This window comes from Aphelocoma coerulescens, chromosome 12 (assembly GCF_041296385.1).
Source record: "Aphelocoma coerulescens isolate FSJ_1873_10779 chromosome 12, UR_Acoe_1.0, whole genome shotgun sequence".
In the NCBI taxonomy this organism is placed as follows: Eukaryota; Metazoa; Chordata; class Aves; order Passeriformes; family Corvidae; genus Aphelocoma; species Aphelocoma coerulescens.
The window spans coordinates 18,960,222-18,983,953 of NC_091026.1; the positions used below are offsets into that span (position 1 = coordinate 18,960,222).

A 23,732-nucleotide genomic window follows, 5' to 3' on the forward strand; every position below is an offset into this window, starting at 1 on the left:
TTGGTGGGAAAAAAAATCTTTGTGTTCTCTGAGGCTTGACCCAACAGTTCAGCCCTGTCAGAAGTTAAATATTCCAACAATTAGGGACAAACTCGCAGGCACTGGGTGTTTAAGTGAATTTACAGACAGTGCCACATTCCTCTGTGTGCTGGTGTTACCTTGTCCATGAGTCTTTGAAGAATGTGTTGTCTTCTCCAGCCTGGGTTTCTGTCCCACGGCTTTCCAGGGCTCCCAGCTGGAGTTTCAGTGCTGGAAATGGACTCAGTGGTGGTCAGACAGGAGAATCCCCACTGCCCACCCAGAGGTGGGAACAGGAAGGTTTGCTGGTGCAGAAGAGCTGGTGAATAGTGAGAACAAGAAGAAAGAAACTCCACAGCATGTTTATTTTCTTTGTCTGTATGTGATGAGTCTAATTTTGTATCTACCAGTGGAAAATCTTCCTTGCAATTCAGTTGTCAGTGGATCAAGGCCTCCTTTTTTTCAGGCACTGTAATAACTCTCTGTGTTATGCAGTGATTAAAATCCTACTGTTTAATGAGCTGAGTTGTAAAATGAAATTGATTATAAAGAAAACCTTTATGATTGCCTTCTTGAGTGCCGTGTTAATCATTTTTTTATTCTTCTCACTGCTGTAAGCATTGCTTGAAACAGGAAATCATAAATACTGGTATAGAAACTCATGTGTCCCAGTGCACATGTATCCCAACCCTCAGCAGAAAACCCTGCTATGGAAAAATAATGTTTATTGGCCCATTCCACCCACTGGATGCAGGTGGAATGGCTTTTTGCTTGCCTGCAGTGAGACTGCGTGAAGTGGCACAGCTGGAGCTGGCAAGCCAAGCCCTGGAGCTGTGAACAGCGTGAATCTGGGCTCTTGGAAGAGTCTTTAACACGTGGGACTTTTGTTTTTACAGTTCCAGATGCTGCTCCTTCAGGCGTGTCGGTGGAGGTTGTGAACAGCACCCTGGTCCAAGTCTTCTGGTTTGGGATACCAAGGGACAGAGTTCGTGGGCACTTACGAGGCTACAAGGTTACAAATTTCTTTATAAATATTTGTATATAGTTGAATAAAGTATTACATGAGTCCCAGATTGCAATCTCTCAATTTTGGGAAGGTGAGAGAGATCATGATCATGCTCAGCCCCATACAACATAATTTGTTACAGAAATCCCAATCTCCACGCAGGTCAGCTGGTGGAAAACAAAAAGCATGCTGGATGGGAAGAGGCATCACCCCGAGAAACACTTCCTAACGTTTGTAGGAGACAGGAATTATGGGATGATTCCTGGCCTGGAGCCCTTCAGTGAATTCCGCTTGACGGTTTTGGCTTTCAACTCCAGAGGAGATGGCCCCGAGAGCTCCCCCGTGGTGTTTGAAACTCCAGAAGGAGGTAAGACAAGAGGAAAATATGGGATGGAGGGACATAAATTGAAATTGTCCTTGTGACAAGGTGAGTTGATTCCTTATTTAAGGTGATTGTAAAAACTCCACTATTCACAGAACCCTTCACTTGAAAGGGGAGCTGTGGGTGTTGAGCTAAATTGTATCCTCATTTAACAAGAATTTGTAGGGACAGACCTGTTCACTCCTCTGAAAGCTCATCCCTGTGTCTTCCAGTCCCTGAACAACCACGTTTTCTCAGGATCCTGAACTTTGACCAGGACTCCGTCACTCTGTCCTGGGGACTTCCCAAGAAAGCCAATGGCCATCTCACTGGCTACATTCTGCAGTACCAGATAAGTATGTGCCTTGTTTGCTTTGAGTCTAGAACTGGGGCAGGAGCAGTTAAGGAAAACTCGCAGGTGTGATGTGCACAGAGGCTGCCAGAGGGCAGGCTGCCGCCAGCTCCCAGAGCTGAAAGTTTTCCATGCACTTCTCTCAGGGAAGCTCCCGTTGCTGCCATTCCCTGTCCCACATTTATGGGCTGATTCAATTATTTCATCTTGGCAAATTATACCTAATGCAGTGGTTAAAAAGACCCATAAATCGTAGGTGCATTTTACTGAGGTGAAACTCATTTAATACAAAGTGAATTGTGATGAGAGCACTCTGTGAGGCCACATTAATATAGATCTGCACATTATGTCAGGGAGCTTCTCTCCCCCTAAAGTGCTTCAGCAGAAATGCAAAGAACCACCTGAGTCATGGTGTTGAGTAATCACACTGAAAACAAGCAAGTACCAGGGGATTTCTTTCTTTCTTGCCTAGGAAAGAAATGAGAAAAAAAGACAATGTCAGGTAAGACCCAGGAGTTGGCCCAGACTGCCACACCACCAGTTGTGTGGTGTGGTGATAATTCAGTGTATCTTTTATGTTCTTTGAGGGTGGAAAAGGATGAGTCTGTGCCCTTTTTATAAAAAAAACCCCCACCCATGTACTTTTCACTTCTCTCTGCTGATAGCAGGACTGCTCAGCTGCCTTTGCCAACAGGGGCTGGACTCTGGGTCTTCCCTTTGGTTTTGCTGATTACAGGCAGAGAGTGGATCTATTGACAGAATCACAGACTAGTTCTGGTTGGAAAGGGACCACCGAGGGTCATCTGGGTCATCCCACAGCACAGGAGGGTGTCCAGGTGGCTCTGGAATATCCCTAGTGAGGGAAAAACTCCACAATCTCCCCAGGCAGCCTGTTCCAGTGCTTGGTCACTACACAGGGAAGTTCTCCCTCATGTCCAGGTGGAACTTCCTGGGCATCAGTTTCTTCCCTTTTCTGGGCACCACCAAGCAGAGCCTGGTCTATCTTCTAACCCCTCCCTTCAGATATTTCTGTATATTTATAAGATCCTCCCTCAATTTTCTCACAAGCCCTCCTTCAGCTGCCAGCTCTGAGGAGCCAGAGCAGCTCACAGCACTCCAACCACCCTGTTAAGTTGCTGGTAAAAGTTTGCAGATGTTTGGAAGCGAAGCAAGGAGCAATTCATAGACATTTAATGATCTAGGAGACAGTCGTTGTCACCTCCCACTCAGGCTGTGCATACATGCAATCAGAGAGCTTTTCAGGAGCAGAAATAGCTCACCAGCCTCCGCGAGACGCACACGGAGGATGCACATCCCGTGTAACACCGGCAGGAAGGGCAGATACCCTCATGCAGCCTCCCTCCTTCCCCCTCCCTGCGGAGTGCTCCCTCCTGGCGGTGCTCAGGACACGTTTCCTGGCTCTGACCGAGGTGCTCTTCCCTTGCAGTCAACGAGACGCACGAGGTGGGCCCCGTGAGCGACGTGAGCATCACCAACCGCTCGACGCTGAGCTGGCGGCTGGCGGGGCTCAGCCCCAGCACCAAGTACAAGTTCTACGCCAAGGCCTGCACGGCCAAGGGCTGCGGGAAGGCGGCCACCGAGGAGGGGCTGACGCTGGCCCAAGGCAGTAAGTTCACACAGTCTGCTTTGGTGTGGAGGAGCTCCACCGATCGTGGACAAACCTGGCGGGAATAATCCGGGCTTGGCGTTTCCTTTGTAGTTAGGGGAGATGGATTTGTTTTCCTTGCCGTGAGAGCAGTCAATGGGACTTTTTAATGTGGCCGTGGTGTTTTTCAGGAGGGCAGAGCTCTTCTGTTTCCTTTTGCTGTGCAATCCTATTTCTGTTCCCACCCACCAACTCCTTAAGCCATGCTGGAATAAGTGAGTTGCTTTCAGGCATGAACAGAAAATTGAAGATACAGCTAATCTGTTCTCAGTAATATTATAAAAACAAATTCTGCCCATGCATGAAGATGGGGGACTGCCAGCAGCATCAGGGGCAGCTGTTTGACATGGAAAATCCAGATAACCATAAAGTTGACTGCATTTGCTCCATTATTTATGATTATTTTATCAGAGACCAGGAGTGAACATTTGTGTGCCACTTACACCCTGTGCTGAAACACTGATGTTCAATGATTTAAAGGCAAATCCGAAGCACTCCATGATGGCTCATCTTTCAGCTGAAATGAAATAAAATGTACCGTGCTCAGCAAGTCTGAGAACTGCACAATACCGAGGAGCAGCTCCTTGGTATTAATCAGAAACCATTGCTGTGCACTTACCCCAGGGAAGGAGAAGAGAATGTGATAAGCAAAAGAGTCTTGGCCACATCATTTTTAGCAAAGATAACAGTCTGCAGCAATGTTGATGTAAAATAGAAAAATGGTCCATGTGCTGTTGGACTTCTAAGTTGCAGAATTCTTTTCAGTTACTGGTAAAACAGTTGAAAAGTGCTTAAAACCATTGTGTCCCAGTTCAAGATCCAGTCAGGAACTGCCATTTGTTCTCTCAAGTAGTAAAACTCCTCAACTCTCTTGTGGCCTTCAGTCTCACTGTAGGATACAGGTACTCACCTGGCAGCAATTATTAATCACCATGATACAAAACTTATTCCTCATTAAGGAAAGAAAGAGGTCTTTTTTTCCAAGCTCAGAATTGACCATATTTCCCCTCATTAGTTGCCTTTTCTGGCCTTCATTGGGCAACCAGAATAATGTGTTTGACTCCTTGAAAGTGTGTAACTTCTTGGAATAACCTTGTCAGGGTTTATGAGATGTTGGCATTCATTTTGTTCTCATTCTTTACTTTCCTAAACTCTGTTTCAGCAGTGGCAGCACCTGATTCTTGTGAAATATTCTTAGACTAGAGTAGTATAATTAATAAAAGCTGCAAGGGTTCGGTTCCATGATTTATGTGTGCTCCTTGGTGCTTCTCAAGCCACCCTAAATTAGGGCACTGCATCTGTCACTGAGGTGCCATTGGAGTTCTGTGTCATTATTTGCTGGCTAAATTGTTCAGATATTTTTCACCTAAACATGATAGGCTGAAAAAAACCTCATGATTTTCACTGACCTTCTTGGGGTTTTAAGCTGTGGTTTGGGGACTGAGGCAATTGCTCAAAATTAAAACAATCTCTCTTTTTGAAGGAGGAGAGTGATTTCAGAAGTCAAAGTTGATAATTTCAAATGACCCACGTAAATGACAGATATAAAATGTGGTGCCCTCTGAAATGAAACTCCGTGATGGAGAACTCCACGTTTCTTTGGGGGTTGATTCAGTGATTCTATAACACTCTGTTCCAGTTTAATAATAAACCCATAAAGCTCCCGTTGTTCATTTTAAGGCTTTGGAAACTTCCACTGCTGCAATTCAGCCTTTGCTGTGGATATTTCAAAGTTTCACAATGCATTCTGCCAGGAAAGTGAAGATGTTGAGGTGGCAGCTCTGGATTCATTCACATTTTGGTTATTTTTACTCGATCTCCCTCACTGCTGTTGCTTTAATTTATTTGCAGTTATCCCTGCTACCACTGTCTGGAATTAGAAAGAAAAGGGAATATCTTTATTTAATATGTGAGAGGATTTGTGTAGCACCACTGAAAACAAATCTGTGCAGGGAAAATAACTCAGATATGAAACCCTGATAGGCAACCTAAGATCTTTATTATTTCATGATAAAATACTCTGGACAATCATGAAGAACCTGAGCAAAAGGGAATTTGGATTGTATTGAAAAATAAATAATAGTTTGATTTCTGTGGTTTCATCTTGGTTTCATTCCACAGAAGAAGGTATGTTGTTCTTAGAAAATGATTTTAATCTCTGTCTTCATATTTTCAGGCACTATTTCTTAAATGACCTCCAAACTAATTAATTTTCCCCTTGAAAATGTCAACTTCCCCAAGATCATTAGCCCTCAGAAACATAACACAAAATAATGCTCTTACAGAAGTGAAAAGATTAATTTAATGTAGCAGCCCTTCTTTAACACAAAGCTCCTTTTCATCTTGTCACCAGCGTTGCTCAGGGATTGCCAAACACGTATTATATGTTGAGAATTATCATTGTGTGTTCAGAAATCCAAGCATTAATGAGAAATTCATCCACATGAAGCCACAGAGTTGTAGGTTTATTCTCCAGAGAAGCCAGGAAATAGAAGTTTACCAGTTTCATTATATTCCAGTGGCCGTTGACATGTAATTCCCAAAGGCTTTTGGAAAATCTTAGGGAGAGGCTCCTATCCTTCAGGACCATTTGGAACAAGACATGGGGGTTTAGCTCTCTTTTGCCATGGGCACAGTGGAAAAGGAATAATAAAATGCCTTTCCCATATGCAACCACTGGTGCTGTTGGCAGCAAACCCTATTTGTTACAATCATGAAAATCTAATGAAATTGGTGAAAATTTCTCGATCACCGCCTCACCTATAAATTCTTCTCAACAAACTTTACAGGTTTGCTAATCTCTGTAGCCTAAAATAATCCAAATTTAACATGAAATACCTGCTGCACTAAAAAAGTCCTGAAAATGAAGGATACTTGTGATGCATATTTATACATTTTTAATAGCCAGGCAGCAGGGTAAAATTAATAAAAGTTCAACTTTGCATTTATTGCAGCAGATGTATTTAGACAGGTATGGTCATAAATTAAGAGGCTGCCCACAATTAGTATTTAGCTCTCAGACTGCCAGGGGGTTTTTTTGTAAGTATATTTTCTAACAGATGTGCTAACTTTTGGAGAACACTCTGGGAAGTCTTTGGGGGTGATTTCTATTGTTTTTCCCTATATACCATAAGCTCCTATAAAAAATGTGTGTTCCGTTCTCCTCATAAATCTTGGAGCCCAGTAGGAATATTGTGAAATTGCAGTTCAGTGTTTAATGTTCATGCAAGTCCCGTGGTGGGACTGATAAATAGTGGGGGAAGATGAGAAGTGCTGGTGATATGCCTTTATTACTAATGCTCCTTCTCCCTTATTGGAGATTAAAAACCTAACCCAACTGCTTTCAGTTTTCTGCAGCTAATTCCTGCAGCTTTCAGTATGTTCCTGGCCTTCCAGAATGTGGAGCTTTTCCTTATCTGTGTGTCTTTGCTTTTATTTTTCAGGAGGCCACAGTGCTTTTTCTATTCCAGCCACCAAACTCACCCCCGTTAGCAAAGCTTTCTCCTCTGTAGGGCCCATGTCGAGTGTGTCACACAGACCAGGAAGAGCTGACATGGAAAGAAACCTCATAATCACCCAGCACTGGACACCTGTTCTGAGTTTTAAAGGAAAAAAAAGTGTTTTGGGCTAGGAGATGACAAATGGAGAGCTGTTGGTAAATCCCCAGTGCCAGGTCAGGCTGGGCCCATCCTCATCTCAGGATGTCCATCCCAGCCCTGAGCTGCTCCACGTGCCAGGGCAGTGGCAGCTGCAGCATCAGGCAGAGCTGAGCAATAAGTGGACAGAAAAAGGGTTTTTTTGAGCCATCTCACTTCCCTCTTTCTGCTTCTCTAAAGAGCTGATGGTTCAGAAAGAAGAGGCTGCCACAAGCTGGGAATGAGTAGGAGGCAGAGTGGGACTGGTTAAGTTGGTTTAAGAATATGCACCACAAACCACCTAGCAGGAGCTCAAGGTTTAGGATTTGCTTCCCAGGAATTCAGGAGAAATCCTTCCTGAGGAGGTTGGTGGTGTGAACACTTCGGATCATGTGGTTATCATGTCACACACGAGTGTTATATGGTATTTAACAGACACTGGGTTGAAGGTTCATGTTCATTCCTGTTCCTTTATGGGTAATATTCCCATTTTTCTGATGCCTTGATTTTAGAGCATGTAATTAAAACGTACCTGTGGTATCCTGTTGCTTAATTTGCAGTTTGATTAAAAACTATAGCTGGGTTTCACATACTTCATTTAGCAAAAATTACCGATGGATGGATTAATTTATGCTAATGAGCTGTGCTTCAGTATCAGCAGTGTTTCAGCTGGATGTGTTCTCTCTAGGTCCCAGTGGTCTGCTAATTTAACTGCTTATTGTAACACATGGAGAGTTGCTTTGAAAAACTTATCCTGAGCTGCTGCTTTTACTGTGCTTGGATTTATCTTAATCTGTTTTCTTGTTTTCCCTTCAGCTGTCAACTCAGCCTTAATCTCCAGCAGCTTCTTGCTTTGCTTATTTACTACTTGAAGTATTAATGATTATTGTTCTCCTGTCAGTATTAATTGGCCAAGAGGTTTCCAGATTATTCTTTGTGGTCAAGCCGTAGTTTGGATGGCTGTGGACAAAACAGGCAAATCAGGCAACTGACAACAATTCAAGAATTATTTTTATTAAGTGCAGCCCCCCCCAATTTCTCCTGCCATAGAGGACAGGGACACTCCCACATTGTAAGAGATCCTTCCATGTCACACACAGTTCTGAATTTGCTGAGCAGGCTGTTCATGTCCAGGCAGTGATTGTCAACTGCTCTAATGTCGTTGTTCCTGATTTCCACAAGAGCTGTTGTGAAAAATCTTATTTAATGCCCCACAATCTGAATGCAGACAGGGGTTACAGGAGGTCTTTTGCAAGTAGCAAGGTTCCAAAACCAGAGCTACTGGAATTCCCCTTTTCCTAATCAAATATTAAACTCATCAGCAACACTTAAATTCTTAAATATCCATTGACAGGCAAATTGCTTAGTTGTTTCTAAACCAGTGCTTTGTGCAGGCACTGTGGAATTTGAAAGGACACAGAAAATCACTGTCAGGAGAGCAGCGAGTAGAAATCCCGCTGTTAATTTTTTCTGGGAGACATATAAGATTCCATATCCAGCTAACAAGCTGTCTGTGCTTCCCTGCTGAGTTCAGTTCAATGGAAGCAGCATCAAACCCCAGATTATCCATAGAAAGCAAGCCCGTTTGCAAGCTGGAATTTTTTTAAGCACGCATTAGTTAGAGCAGATCCATAATCCCCCATCAATATTAGCTTCCATCCTGGGAGATGTACAAACCCCTTCCTAAACATCAGCATTACTCCAGTCTGCTGTTGATTTCATCTGATGGAACAACAAAAATCAAACAGGGGGGATGTTTCGGGGCTTTTGTTTTCCTTTGGAAAATCAGATTGCCTGATGCCAAATGTTTAAAATGACGTGTTGTGTTTGTCTGTTATTTGTAGCTGTGCATTTCCTAGGCTTTTTTTTTCCATGAATGCCATTAATCCCTGTGCCTTGAATGTGTGCATTCCGTAGGTAAAGGGAGCAGCAAGATTTCAGACGCACTAAAGCCCACCCCAAAGTTTCAGCCCAGCGAGGCCCTTGAGCCTGGCACTGAGTACACAATCCGCCTAGTGACTAAGAACTGGGTGGATAACAATAGCATTTTTGAAGATGTAATTGAGACCAGGGGGAGAGGTGAGACACAAAGCCCTTCGAGGTGCTGAACGTTTGTTGTGCCGTGTGATTCGATGTTGAGGTTCCATCTCGTGCAGTGTGAGCGTCCCAAACTCATCGTTCCGTGCTGTGGGGCTGAGGTTGGCCCTTGCAGTTGAATCCCATGGGAGCACAAACACATCCCAGGTCCTTGGCTGAGCCCTGTGCGTTACACCAGCCTGGAGCAATCCCAAACCTTTACAAACCTGAGAGGGCAGCTGTGATAAAACCCATAAGTGGCCAGTTTGGTGATTTGCACGTATTGGGGGCACTTTTACCTCTCTCTCTTTCACAAAACTGCTTTTGCATGAGAGGCTTAACAACTCTGTGCTCGGCTTTGCTGTGTGGTGCTAATCCTGTGAGTCAACTGCTCTCTCAGAGCCACCTTGCCAAGTGTCTGTGTCGTGCCTTGTCACCTGCACACTCCCCTCCAGTCCCAAATGTCACACTCTGGACGCATTCCTGCCTCTCATTGAAGTTAACACCATAAATAGCGATAGAGTGATTCCATTAAGATCCAGTGAGGAACGTGATGTGTTGGTGTTATCGTGGGGTGCTGCCCTTTCCCTCGGATTAATTTTCTCCCTTTTTCCTCCTCTCCCATCTCCCCAAGCCTACGCTGGCATTTATGATGGGATTTCCACCCAGGGCTGGTTCATCGGGCTGATGTGCGCCATCGCCCTGCTCACCCTGCTGCTGCTGACCATTTGCTTTGTCAGAAGAAATAAAGGAGGCAAATATTCAGGTAAATGGATTTATTGTCCCTTCCCTGTGTTCACATGTTAATGACCAACATCCTTCAGAGTTTGCTCTCTGGGGGCCGCAAGGCCGCGAGCACAAACATCCAATTAGGATTTGTAGCTTTTGATAAATATCCACGGAGGGGATTTTAATGAATGTAAGTGGAGCTGTGCTCTCTGGGTGAGGCAGTGCTGTGTGCTGCTCAGAGAGCCTGCAAAGGCCTTTCCCAGCACTCCTGGAATATTCCAGCATTTAATCCAGCTGTGGGGCCAAGATCCTTGCTGGCAGGGCTCTGTTTTCCACCTGGGAACTGCTGCTGGACACACGGACAGAACTCCCACAGGCAGCTTAACAATGGAATATTTTGCTAAAAATTAACTCTGTAATTTTCCAAGCAGTGAGTAAGGATTTAAGTGAATGTATTGATGTAGAAATCTGGTTGCCCAGAGAGGTGGTGGCTGCCTCATCCCTGGAAGTGTCCAAGGCCAGGTTGGACGGGGCTTGGAGCAGCCTGGGACAGTGGGAGGTGTCCCTGCCCATGGCAGGGGGTGGGATGGGATGGGCTTTAAGGTCCCTTCCAACCCCAACCATTCCATGATGCTATAAATACTTGCTTTTAATAAATTCGGGAATGGTCCCAAACTCTTGGAAGCTCACAGGTTGTATCCAGCCAACTGCAGGCCAGGCTGGAGGTGATTGCAGATGGTTTTCCCATTACCCCTGGGAAAAGAAAAATCCATGGCAGAACACAACACAGAGATCTGTCCTTTATTTTATTTGCACAGTGAAAGAAAAAGAAGATTTGCATCCAGATCCCGAAGCTCAATCAATAAAAGATGAAATCTTTGGGGAATATAGGTAAATAGGACCTGCTTTCACAAGCCTTTGTGTTTCTTGGGGTTTTGTTTCTTTCCAAATGCCATCATTATTTGGGACATTTTTATGGCATGCAATTAATGCTGTTTTTCATTTTCAAAGCAAACCTCATAGGAGTGGATAAGAGTAGGAATATCAAGGTATATCCAGTATCTTTCAATCCATCCAAGCTGGTGTTGATGTATTGATGATTTTTTTCACTTTTTTTTTTAATTAGCATTGTATGAATAATGTAAATATATATGATAGTTTGGGGTCCTGCTGAAAAGCCCACTGAAGTCAACAGATTGAATTCTGTTCTTCAGTGGGCTTTTGAAACTCAGACCCAAATCATGTAATAATGGGGAACGGTCATTTTGGGGAAGAAAACAAAGAAAAGTTTGAAATATGGTGAAAAACACCAAAAACCCAAACAAACCTCACTACAGAAATCTCTGTAGGAGAATTGAAATAATCACTTTGGCTGCTTTAAAATAACTAAAACTTAAAGCAATATGTAATTGTGATATGAAGGAAAGGACATAATTACAAGAACCATGCTGGAGAACTGGTGATGCTGGCCTTAAGGGCACAAAATTGCTGTTGAAATCCCACTTATATATACTACATTATTTGTACTGGAGTAGGGCTTTTTTTTTCTGCATAATTTCATCTTTATTTAATTTTTAATGCTTTCTAATGGGACAAATATTTAGAAAGGTAAGAAAGCCCTGAGGTTAATAACTTTGACCCCCTCCTTTCCCCCTAAAATCCAAACTTGTCTTTTTTTTTTCTGAGGACAAATGCCCTGTGCAGAAAAGTAGCAATTTTTTTCTGTGTTGATTATGCACAAATTGAGTCCATCCTGAAGAAGGGAATTTCAGGTTCATTCCTCTGTCCTTCCTTAGATAACATTGCCAAAGATTTGACACTGAGTTGGCATCAGCAGCAAGGGCTGTAACTGAGTAATTATGTCCCTAATCCAGAGGCCTAATTTAGGGTTTTTTGTGTAATCTTTTAATGTTTTCCCAGTTCCCCCCAATGTCCTGTTCAGGCTGTTCCTGTTGCTTGTCTGTGGTGCCATTAGGAGGAAAGGCGAGCAAAATTCCCCTTTTTTCCCTGAATTTTGGTGGTGGGGCTGTGCTTTCTCCTGGAATTTTCACTGAGCAGAGACTGCAAATGCAGACATTCATTCTGCTTTGGTTTGGGTTCCTCCCCTTTAGCAGAGGCAAACTCCAGTGAGATAAACTGCAGTAAAATAAAACAGCAGAAAAAAGGGGGAAAGCACCTTTATTGGTCATTTGAACTCAGAGAGATGCTCCCAAAGCAGTGGCACGTGACCCACTGGTGTGATATCACTTCACCCACCCAGCTCACAAGGAAAATTAAATAAATACTCCCTGAATGTTGTCCACTGTTCTGTAAAATGAAAAGTGTCTCTCTCTGTGAGGTGCTGAACACTTGACATCAGCACTGATGGCTGGAACAAACCCCTGAAATCCCTTCCAGCATTCCCTTTTCCTTCCCCTTTCCTTTCTGTCCATTCTGTCTGCTCGAGGCAAAAAGGGAAAAAAACCAAATCGATGGGTATTGATAATTGCCTGTTAACCAAAAAAATTGGAATAATGACAAAATCCTGTGTGGGGACGTCCAGGTGCACCAGGGCAGGACTCACAGGTCAGCTCATCCTCACTGTTCCACCCACGTGTGTCCCTCACTCGTCCCTCCTCCCTCCTGCTGCTTCCCTTCCCAACCCAAGGGCAGTTTCCCTCTTGGCAAGTGAAAGCTGGATTTTTGGAAAGGCCTTTCTTTATTTTGTAGTGACAGCGATGAAAAGCCGCTGAAAGGCAGCCTCCAGTCACTTAACGGGGACATTAAAGCCACTGGAAGTGCTGATAGTCTGGTAGATTATGGAGAAGGGGAGCATGGCATGTTCAATGAAGATGGTTCATTTATTGGAGCTTATTCTGGATCTAAGGAAAAAGGATCAGTGGAAAGCACTGGGAGTTCTACGGCAACTTTTCCTCTCCACGCCTAAAATGATTGGTGTTTAATTGTGATATTTATCCTGGGTAGCTCTCCACAGTCACCACGTGTGCTCGGGAGCAGGTTGCCAATTGAGCCAGTCAGGAAAAAATCCTGACATCCAGGTAATACAAAAACGAGTCACTGCCACTAAAAGAGGATTTCTCCGTGCTAATTTCTATGTGTTTCCTTCTCAATAAAACAAAAATCATTCTTTACACGATGTGTAAACCCTCTGAGCAACCCAGAGTTTCTCGATGGTGCATCTGTATCCTTACCTGCTGCTCCAGGTGTTCCTTAGGCTTGGAATATGTTTCTCTGTGTAGGATTTTTTCCCTGTATGGCTGTGTGTGGAATTCCCTCATGGCCTTGATTTTAACCTCGAGGTTGTGGCACAAACAAAACCGACAGGTTACTCTGCAAAGTGACACAATGAGGGAAGAGGGAATTGAAACGACCAGAGAAATATATTCTATATATTGTATAATTTTTCCTAAAGAATTAAACCTCTTTGTGTATGATACTCAAAAAACTGTTTTAGTGGTTACAGCTGACTTAATTACCAATACTTAGAGATGCAGCTTCACCTACAGCAAAGTGTGGGTGAAGCTGCTGCCCAGTAGCTGGCACTATTTCCTTAAATAAGTTAAGCTGCAGCTCTTTCCTGTGGCAAGGCAAAACAGGGTTCCCATCCACCATCATTTGAAATATTTTCATTTTTCCCCAGCTGCAAGCTGCATTTCTGAGCAAACTCCTTGGTGTCTGTCTCATATCTGTATATTTGTGAGCTAGCAAACATCCCGTGGAGACGTTGTACATATGATATTAATATTGACACAAGTCCAGAGCAGCCTGGTTTTATTTTGAACTGAGACATGTTGCTAGCATGGGTCTGTATAGCTGTGTAGGAATGACTAGAATTGCTTCTCAGTATGGATTTGGACCAGCAGAATTAGTTTTCAGATGGAGTTGTATGTTTAGGAATCATCCAAACCTCACATCATTCAAGCATCACCTAAACTGGACCTACCTGACTTTCAAGAGTTCATTTATTTTCAGCCTATTCACTGTTAAATAAACAAAGGCAAAAGCAAAGAGAAAATATTATGGTAGAGTTTCTTTTCTATTTTGTTGGCTGAATGCTGGTTTAAATCTTGTTCTTTGCCTCTCCAACACTAACTCAGCCGAGCTGTACAGCACATTTTTTTGGTCTTTTTGTATTGGAATCTCCTGAATCTCTTTTTAATAGCATTTGTATTTCTGAATCTGCTTGTTTGAGTAGAGCATCAACGTGGCTTTGTTTCTTCTTGCACTTCCAAATGGCTGCCACTCCATTATAAAGGTTTTTAAGTAGTTCCTGCAGGAGGAATAGATCCTAAAAGCTGTTTGGCATCCTGATAGCAATTAGGCAAATATCCCCAATGGCTCCTTCACGGGCTCCATGATTTCAATGGAAGGAAGAGAGGAAGCAAGAATTACTCCCATGGTTCTGAGTTCCCAGCAAGGGCTACAGTGAAGCCCAGGGAAATGCAGCTTTTTCCCAGTGGAAAGGCTGTGGATCACACACAGGGCTCCCCTCAGGCTGGGGCTGCTCCTCAGAGCTTGGCAGTTTCTGGAAGCCTTTGCTGCTCGATGCTTCTGCTTATCTGTGCCTCTTCTGGGGTTTTTAACGGGAGCTTTTAAGGGCTTTTCATGTAACCTCTTCTCGGGAAAAGCAAACCCCAAAGAGCCACCCCAAAAGCTCTGCTCAGGCTGTGCCTGTGAGTATAAAATGAGTGGAAATCTGCCCTCAATCAAAAATCATCACATGCTATGGCAATGACCCACATCATTCACTTTTTATTCTTTATAAAGTTATATTTTCTGTATTTTGTTCAATCCAAACACTGAAAAAGTCCAAAAGCCTTTTATTTAATTCTGGGGGGGAAGCAATTTTCCAAAGAAGGGAGTGCACAATTAGAGAAATGTGAAAATTGGCATCTCATGAACAGAGACATTTCCCAGCAGCATCTTTGTCTGCTGACTCGTGTCTGCTGCAACCCAAACCAGATAAAATCTAAGAACTGATTAGCCTTGTGACAATCTGCTACTTGCTTTGGGCTGGTGTTAGTTATTTCTTTTAGGAATCATCTGCAATGATCAAAGGTCTTTGAAAAGGGAACAAAATTAGGGAATAAAATTGGGGTGGGCTTCAAAAAGGAACAAAATTAGGGGATAAAATTGGGGTGGGCTTCAAAAAGGAACAAAATTAGGGAATAAAATTGGGGTGGGCTCCCCCAAACCCTCACGCTGGGCTGGGGGGGCTGTGCCTGCACACACCCATCTTATTTTCCTGTGGGTCACTGCAGATAAAGCAGACCCCTTATCCCAGAAAATGCCTCTGTTAAACAGACACAAATTTCAGACCATATCAGTGAGTGTCAAATGATCCTGTGAGGGATGTGAATCCCCTGTGCAGCTCTTGCTCTGCTGCTGCCGAGGTGTTTGTGCCATCCCTGTGCTGTGCTGCTCAGCCGTGCTGCTGGTGCCACTTTTCCCACTGAAATTTTAATTCACAGCCCTAAATCTTAATGTTGGTGTTCCACAAGGCCTCAGGATCTAAAAATCAAACAGGGAGGAAAAGATGTGCAATGGAACCTGGATTTCTGAACATGGATTTTGAGGAATGTGCCCAATGAATATTAAACAAGTGGCTCAAACTCCCAGGAAATCTCACTCACCTGAGTTGTTTTCCCCAGTCATTTATATTCCTTTTTCTCTTGCACTGGGATGTTTTCTGCTGTAAAGGCACCCTGGAAAGTGCAGGACATTGATGGTTTTTTAGAGATTTTTTTTTCAAAAGTAAATCAACAGACCAAGCTGAGGTTTTCCTGAGGAGTTTTTTGTGATTGCAAGGAGCTGGGCTGTGGTTTTGTCTTGGTCTGTGACAGGTGAGAGGAAGTGGGACCATGTAGCTCAATAAAACGTGCCACCAATTGTCCCTGAGTTGGAAGGGACCCACAAGGTCATCAAAGTCCAGCTCGTGGCCCTGCACAGGACAGCCCCAAAAATCACACCCTGTTCTGAAATAGTGCACTGAGTATTAAATCCTTTGAGCTCGTTTGTTTGGGATTTTTGGGGATTTTTTTTTTTTCCCTCTGGCCAGGAGTGTTTATTAAAATCACCTGCTGGAAATCTGTGGTGAATTCATTAATTAATACCTAGCAGGGAATTCCAGGCTGCCTGCTGGGAGGAGGAAGTCCAGCCATGGGAGCAGAACAGGGAATTATCAATTACGAATTATCCCATGCCATGGCTGTGCTTGGGTTCCGTTTGGTTCTGACAGCTCAGGACATTTTGCCTCAGTCCAAGTGTGAGAGGGAAAATGACACTTTCAGATTTGAAATCCCAGTCGACCCAGGATGTAATTCCAACCAGCAGGGAGGAGGCATTTCCCTGGCCCCATGGATCCGGGTTTGGGGATCTAAGCAGCCTCTGGAAGAAGAGAGGGATGGCTCTTGCTGACAAAGTTGTGTAGTTTTGACTGTGCATGAGATTAAACAAATAAAATCAGCTCTTCCTAAATAATGGGAAAAAAACCCTCTGTCCTTTCTCCCAAGGGAGCTGTTTGAATTCCCAGAGCAGCATAATATTGATTTGGTGTGGATTAATTTTTCTCTAATTTTTATATATATATGTAATTACACAATCAAGAACTTCCAGGAACAGCACCAGCTTCCTTCTTTGGCAAAATTAGGGGATCCAATCTCATGGCTCTGCATTCTAGCCAGATAAAAGTACAGCACTGGGCAGCCAAGCCCTGCTGGGGCTGGATTGTTAGGAAGAGCAGAATTAGGAATCAAATCAGAAAATGGCTTTCACCCTCTGGATAAAATCGTGTGTTCATGTATAAAAAATTAAAAATTGTAACTCACATCTTAAATGGATCTAATTAGCAAATCATTTAATGATTGATATTTGTTCTGCTGTGTCCATGTTACACAAATTCCAGTGAGTAGCTCTTTTCCTGGTAACTGCTTCCATTGACTGAATGGCTCCAATCCAGTGCATGAGAGGTTTTCATCAAAATTTTCAGGCCAATATTCTTTTTGAGATGAAAACAAATAGTAGCACAATCTTTCTATATTAAAAAAAAAAAAAAAAACACAACAAGGTGGGGTTTTTAAACAGTAATTCCACATTTTGTAAAGAAAACGTACGAAAAATATTTACTGCTCTTTGAGCTTTTGAAAGGAAACCTCAGCATCATTTTCCATAGCCATGATATTGCAGATGAGAGGTGTATTTAGGTTATTTTACTCACCTGTAAGAACAGATAGAAAGAAAGGAAATTCTTCCTGGAGAATTGCCTTTGTTTGCCAGTGGATCACGCCCTCGGCTGCACCTCTGTCAATATTGATGACAAAATAAAAAGGTACAAACCACGCTGGAGTAGCAGGACATGTTTACATTGCAGCTCTGGATCTCTCGTGTAAAATCTCAAATGATCTGCACTGATTTGTTCTGTTTTCAGGCAGGAGCCCCTCGGCGGGTTTGAGCCAAAGCATTCTGTCTGTTCATTTTTTATTGTTATGGTTCTGACTTTAAACAAGAGACTTCGTAATTTCATGAGAAAAAGATCGAAGCAAATGTGGTGTCACCATCACAACGTTACATTTTTGGGGAGCTAAATGTTAGTGTGCATTGATTAAAGTTTAGAGAAACGTGTTGTACCGTAGTTGCTGTTTGTACCACGCAGATGTGCACGTATGGTTTGAAAAGATATTTTCATTTTACATGAAATACAACTTTGCTAATAAAAGTTTGACTTGATGTAATCTTCAAAAGCCTTGGCTGTGATCTTCAAGTTTCTCTTTTGTTTGACTGGGGGGTTTTGTTTGATTTTCTTTTCACTTGACACTGTTTACTTGCTGGGAATCTGATTTAATTGTGACTCACAGACCTCTCTAGGCTGTGGTCTGTGGGGTTTTTTTTGGTTTCACACCAAGGCTGAGCTGCCCTTGGCTTTCATTGGGAGTTTTGGACACCATGGACCATCAGCCCTCTAGATATGACACCAAAGCAGGATGAAGCTGACCTGCAAACACCCTGAATTCAAATTCCTCATTGATTCCATGTGATCCTGTCCTGGACCAAACTATCACCCAGTGTTTTGTTAGCATCTCTCACATGCCTTTTTCACCCTGTTAACAGCACAAAACCTCCCAGCACACAGAATTCCTACTCCTCTTCATTAAAGATCACCAGAATACTGGTAATTTTATAAATATCCAGGCATACACAAACCCAATAAAACCTTCTGTTGTTGTTTTTTAGGGAAAACCACACTTGTGCTTAAAGACTGAAATCTCTATGTATCCATTTTATAGGAATTTAGCAAATGTGCTTTGTTTGCCAAGGAAAATACCTTGGTTCTTTTGTTACTCTCTCCCCATCCCCAATATTCAGTGTTCTGTGGTTAATTCTACTCGGTCTATGGGGAGGGTTCTGCAGGTGAACACAAATTCACCCTGCTGACACCTGGAAGAGCCAAACTGAGGACTCATTAAAAGCCAGCAGACAAACCCATGGCAGCTGATACTGCTGCAAAATCGGGTTTTTTAATGTATTTAACAGGAATCTGAAAGATCTGGTTGATGCTCAAGTGTGTTGAGCTGGTGTGGCTTTTGTGCTGTTTTGAGTGTATTTCATTGAAGCATTCTGTGCTATTCTGAGCATATTTCACTGTACTTCAGTGAAAGACTGAAGTCCTTTTTTGCCACCTGTTTTTAGCTGCTTCACTTCAGCAGGAAGGTTTCAGGAGTTTTGTTAATGCATTCTTCACCCGCAGGAGCTCCTGAATACATTCATTGGGAATGCAGGACTGTGCTAACAGGCATTCACCTTTCAGGAAGGCATCAAGGGCATCCCAAGAAGGTTTTATTACAATTCATATCCTGGAACAACGAGATTTACACTTTTCTCAAGAGCATAATGGGGAGGAGAAAGCCCTACAATCATGTGCTTCACTGGAGTGAGAATGAAGGTGCTGCTGCCACCGTCAGGTGCGTGGGAGCAGATCCCACAGAAGTTTAAGGATGAAATATGGGATGAATACACTCTTATTTGATATTTTGCTTTTGAGACAAGGTTAGCATTATCAGACCTGTTTTGGGGGCAGAGCATTCCTTCTAATGTTCAAACATTTCACTCTGTTCTTCGGTCTCACAAGGAGATGTCTTTGCTTTTCCACTTTGGCATCTGTTAATCAGCTGGGAAGGCAGAGGAGTCACTCATTCAGCCCCAGGGAAACACCAGCAGCCTCACACTCCTGAAATGTCTGAGCTCTGCACATTCCTAAGCCTCATTGAACAAGACTTGGGGGTTTTTTTTATCATTCTTGAAGCCCTCATGATGTGGCTAAACCCACCCAGAAGAGCTGCCCCACCCCATGCCCTGGATGTAGAAATGGGCATTTCTGTAAAAAACACCACTCTGCATTTCAGTTTTTTTTTTCTGTAGAGTCTCTGCTTTTGTGCTGCATCTCCATCCCAGCCTGGGGGTTGCAGCACGTTCTTCACCATTTGTTTGGAATACTGGGGCAGGATTATCTCAAACCAGAAAATAGGCAGCAGTACCCCGAGTTTGGGTGTTTTTTTGTTTTTACCACCTGGTTTTGTCTGGGAGCCCCAAAGCTTGTTGCAGTACTTTTATTGACTTAAAACTCTAAAAATGGATGGTTTTTGCAGCTCTGAGATGGAGGTGAGAGGCAGGGATGTGAGGAGGAGTGGGAGGGTGGGAAGCAAGGGCAGCTGTGGCTGGCACAGGACCAGAACTGGGTCATTCCCAATTTCTTCTCCTGAAGGAAATGAGGTACAGGAGGTACCTCTGTACTAATTACCCTGCTGCAAATCAGCTTTTCCCAATCTGGGATAGAATTACCTTCATGGCTGAGAAGTATTTCCCCCAGCTCTGGAATGGGGAAGCTCTGCACTGGTGTCACAGCTTATCCTGGGGGAGCAGGAGGAGAGGCCTGGCTCCCACTTCTTGCTGGGCTGGGGATGGAGCTGCTGGAAGCTGCATGGAAAACTGGACCAGGCACCCAGGTGAGAGTAACCAGCAATGGGAAAAGGGGTTTGGTACTGCTTTACCTGGTAGAGAATGTTAAAAGAGGAGATTTGGGGCTGTGGTCCCTCCCAAGGGCGTTTGCAGCCTGTGCTGTGGGATTTTCCCATTTTTCCCTGGCTGAAAGATGTGGCTGCTCTGCTGTGTTTCCTCTGGAACAGGTCTCTCATCCTTGCTGCCTCTCCTGCACAAGCTTTGTTGTTTTCTTCCCCCTCCTGACTCTATCAGGATTTATCTGTGCTGATCCCTCAAGTCTTTATTCCTGGCTTGGAAAAATTCCAGCCTGTTTTGTAGCCGTGCTGTGTTGAGGCTTTCTCTTCTCCATGCATATTTCTCATCACCTGTAACCTCCCTCATCTCTGGCATGGAAGCTGTGTTCCATTGACAGGTACACTTGGGATTTTGAAGTTAGCATGGATCAAGGTGTCTGAGCTGCCAGACTTTTTGGTACCTTTAAAAAAAAAATTCAATTTTTTTTTTTCATTTAAACCAATTTGTCCAAAGCAGTTCCCATTTGCTCCTCTGGGTGATGTAGAGAAGATCTGGGCAGGAGTTCAGGAGCTCCCCAGTGTGTTACTGGTGGGGGGATGCTCCTGAGCCTAGTCCTGTGTGGGATTTAACCTGGGAATTGCTGGTGTTGTTCCCTCCTGTGCATGTCTGCAGGTGGCTAGACACATGGGGGCTGCTGGTATTTTGAAATTAGCCCTTTTTATGATTATTTATTAAATAATTAAAAGCATAAATGCAGTTTCTAATAAAAATCACCTCGCTATGTGTAAGCCTTTATGACTTCAGGCAGTCACTATTCTGAGCATTTATTTCCCTCTAAGTGGCAATTTATATGAAACATGCATTAAAAAAATATTCCTGGACTATTTAAAATGAGAGTGGAGTAACAACTTCCAGTGGAGCAGGAGCTCTGGTTAATTATTTATAATTTTGAAAAGTACATTTTCCAAGCTCAGCATGGAGCCCAGAGGCCACTAAGTAAATAAATTTACATAAAGTGCAGCGAAATCAGATCGTTTGACACAGCAATTCACCTAATTTAAAAAAAAAAAAAAGTTCTTGAGGAAAAATAGTTGCTGCAAAGAGGAGTGTCAGCAGAGGGGTGTGGAAGTAAGTGGCAGTGACAAATGGAGTGGGAATAGCTCTGGAATATGGCACTGAGAGATGGAGGAACATCATGGAAGCTGCTAAAGCCACTTCTCTCATTGTTGCCTCATCAGGATGAGTTGAGGAGGCAATTGTCTCCTGGAAATATTTCCTTTGTTTCATTTCCCACAACCATCAGTTGTTGAGAACTTAAAACTTATTGATTTGTTTCTTGGAAAATATTTACTGAAAAACCAAAAGCTCTTCGCTTTTTTTATTGCATTTTTTATGACTCCAAGGCTGCAGATTATTTCCTGTCCCAAGGCCTCTTAGCTGCCAGGTTTTATCCATTTTTTCTGAGGGTTTTTTCTGGTGTTGTTTTCCTCTGCTGGGCTCAGCTGCTCTCCTGCCCAGGTTTCCACTCTCCCAGGGCAGCAGCATCTCCCTGGCTTTACCTGAATCCAACTTTTCTGAACTTCCCAGCTCCTGGAGTCCCAGAATGAGGAATAAGAGGAAGAATCCAACTGTTGTGCTTTCAGATTGTTTCAAAAAGGAAAAAATATAAGTACAGCCTACCTCAAGGAATGCAGGTCATCAGGTTTAGTCTGATTTACTGAGAATTTTACATTGCAGATCACACTTTTTAAAAAGAAATAATTACAAAACCTCTTTCTTTTGACTGTATAAAGCCATGGGGGAGTGGAAGAAGAATGTGCTAATTCTTTAAATATTCAGGATTGTGACTCTGTCATTGACCCTGCCTTTCAAAATTGACCATTAAGTATTTGAAAAGCCCACATTTGGACTAATTTTGGCATACCTCATAGAAATATACATTTCTAGTTTGTTTAAATTTTGTTTAAATTTTGTTTAAATTTTGTTTAAATTTTGTTTAAATTTTGTTTAAATTTTGTTTAAATTTTGTCCAAATCTCTCCTTGCCAAACATTATTTTTTTCTCACATCTGCCATTGAAGTTTGCAGTTAAGGAAACTTCCAACTCCTTGTTTCATCAGCCACTTATCAGCTCCCATTGTACCTGAAACTTTCTGTCAGCCTGACGAGACAGAGCTGAACCCATTTCTTCTAATCAAGATAATAACTGCTAAGAATGGATGGATTTTGGTGCCGTTGAAAATACAGACTAATTCTTGCCATAATTATCAAGTCTTCAACTGGTAATTGCACACTGTTCCCATCTATCTGCTGGCAGATTTATTTCTGTAATTGACCTCCTGGTCCAGGAATTAGAGACAGCCTTTGATTATTGGTTCAATTATTCTTAAAGCATCATGGGTTTTTCTTTCTTCTTTTTTTTTTTTTTTTTAAAGGTGTTTTAGCTCTCCAGCCAGTCAAAGGAAGTATAAAAAAGATGTCACTAAATATTTCTTACCTTTATCACTGTTATTACCTGCTGAGACTCATTTTATTCAGTCTATGGATACATTGAGGAGGGTTTTGATGAGAAGTGATTGACTTTTTGCTTTTTCTTGGTTTTTACATTTTAGGGACACTGTTTGGGAGCCAAGGGAATGGCTTTTCAGTGGTGGTGGTGTTGAGCTTCTACATCACCAGTGCTCCCCACCTGAGCTGTTCCCTTTGGAGCTGGATCCTTCCAGCGGGGGAAAAGAAAGTAGAGGATTTGGGTAGAGGTTCTAGAGGCTCTGTTGTGTCTGTATATTCAAATATGAGGAGGGCAGAGAGAAGAACATACATTTTCTAGGATTGTTGTTTTAAGTTTTCCACACAAAATGACCAGGACTGGGTTTGGGAAAATGGAAAAACAGAAATACTGTTCTTGTCATCCACAGCCATGACATGGAGATAGAGATTGATTTGTTCCTCACTCTGTGTAAAACAAGAGCAGTGCCATGGATTTAGACAACAACTTTTGGCCTGATTTTACTCATTAAGTGAAACAGAATGAATGTCAAAAAGGGCCTAAATTAAGTGTGGGTTTTCCCTCTTATTATTTATTAACTCCCTGACCAGGGAATTTGTTGGAGGTGGAATAACATCAGCGTGACCTTGTCATGGAGGGAGGGGAAATAATCCCAACTCCAGGGGTCTAAAGCCTGCCTTTCCCTCCTTTTCCCCCTGTTTGCACTGCAGAATTCCCTTGCACTTTTTCCCTGTGGAAATTCATCCATCAGGGTTTTGGGGGAATATATTTTTGTGCTACTGTTGCACATACAAATGAATGTCTGTACAGAGATAGAAGAAAATGTATGAAATAAAACCTCTTTTCTGGTTCCCACCCTAAGACAAGCAGCAAAATAGGATTAAACAGAAAAACTCCTTCCCCTGCATGAGACAGATGTGATCTGGAGTTTAATTCTTGCCTTGCAATGAGATTTTACTCAGTTCTACCTTAGTTTTAATCCTCACAGTGAGGTGCCCCTCAGTTAAGCTGTGCAATCCCATCCTTCCAGGCTGTGGTGGGAGCAGTGCAGTTGGAGATGCCAAGGAGAGTCACACTTGGCTTTTTCATTCCTGATGGTCACCATCATAGGGATAACCCTTTCCATAAGAGCAAACATAAACAAATGCAGTCTGGAATTTCATATTTCAGCATTCACCTGGCATTCCAGCTTGCTGTTATTATCCCAAATCCTTTCTGTTCCTCTCCAGCTGGAGCAGAGGAGGGTTGCTGTGGTTCCACCAGGGGAAGGGGCAGATGCTGCCATGTGCAAAGTGGCTCTTCCAGGAAAAGTGTGGAGATAATTGCAAGGGTTTTTGCTTGTTCCTGTGTCTCTTCATGAAAATCACTTTGCTAAC

The 23,732-nt window shown here is 43.0% G+C and overlaps 1 protein-coding gene and 1 long non-coding RNA gene across 9 annotated transcripts in view; both read left to right on the forward strand.

The window, feature by feature from the left end:
* The window catches only part of CHL1 (cell adhesion molecule L1 like), a 128,904-nt gene extending 111,322 nt beyond the window's left edge, over nt 1–17,582 (forward strand). For 5 of the 8 annotated variants that reach the window (XM_069028383.1, XM_069028381.1, XM_069028380.1 and 2 more), the window contains 7 exons: nt 915–1,030; nt 1,187–1,391; nt 1,619–1,741; nt 3,185–3,364; nt 9,749–9,880; nt 10,662–10,734; nt 12,553–17,582. In XM_069028383.1, coding sequence (XP_068884484.1) covers nt 915–1,030; nt 1,187–1,391; nt 1,619–1,741; nt 3,185–3,364; nt 9,749–9,880; nt 10,662–10,734; nt 12,553–12,769 — 1,046 coding nt within the window. In that variant the 3' untranslated portion in view covers nt 12,770–17,582. Of the gene's footprint in view, nt 1–914; nt 1,031–1,186; nt 1,392–1,618; nt 1,742–3,184; nt 3,365–8,955; nt 9,722–9,748; nt 9,881–10,661; nt 10,735–12,552 lie in introns of those variants that run through there. The other 3 variants (XM_069028387.1, XM_069028388.1, XM_069028385.1) reach the window with 2 other exon arrangements.
* A 2,131-nt stretch (nt 17,583–19,713) lies between these two features.
* Nucleotides 19,714–23,732, forward strand: part of LOC138117538 (uncharacterized) — a 31,260-nt gene continuing 27,241 nt past the window's right edge. Inside the window, exon 1 of the long non-coding RNA XR_011154692.1 lies at nt 19,714–19,841. This is a non-coding gene — a long non-coding RNA (uncharacterized lncRNA). The remainder of the gene's footprint in view (nt 19,842–23,732) is intronic.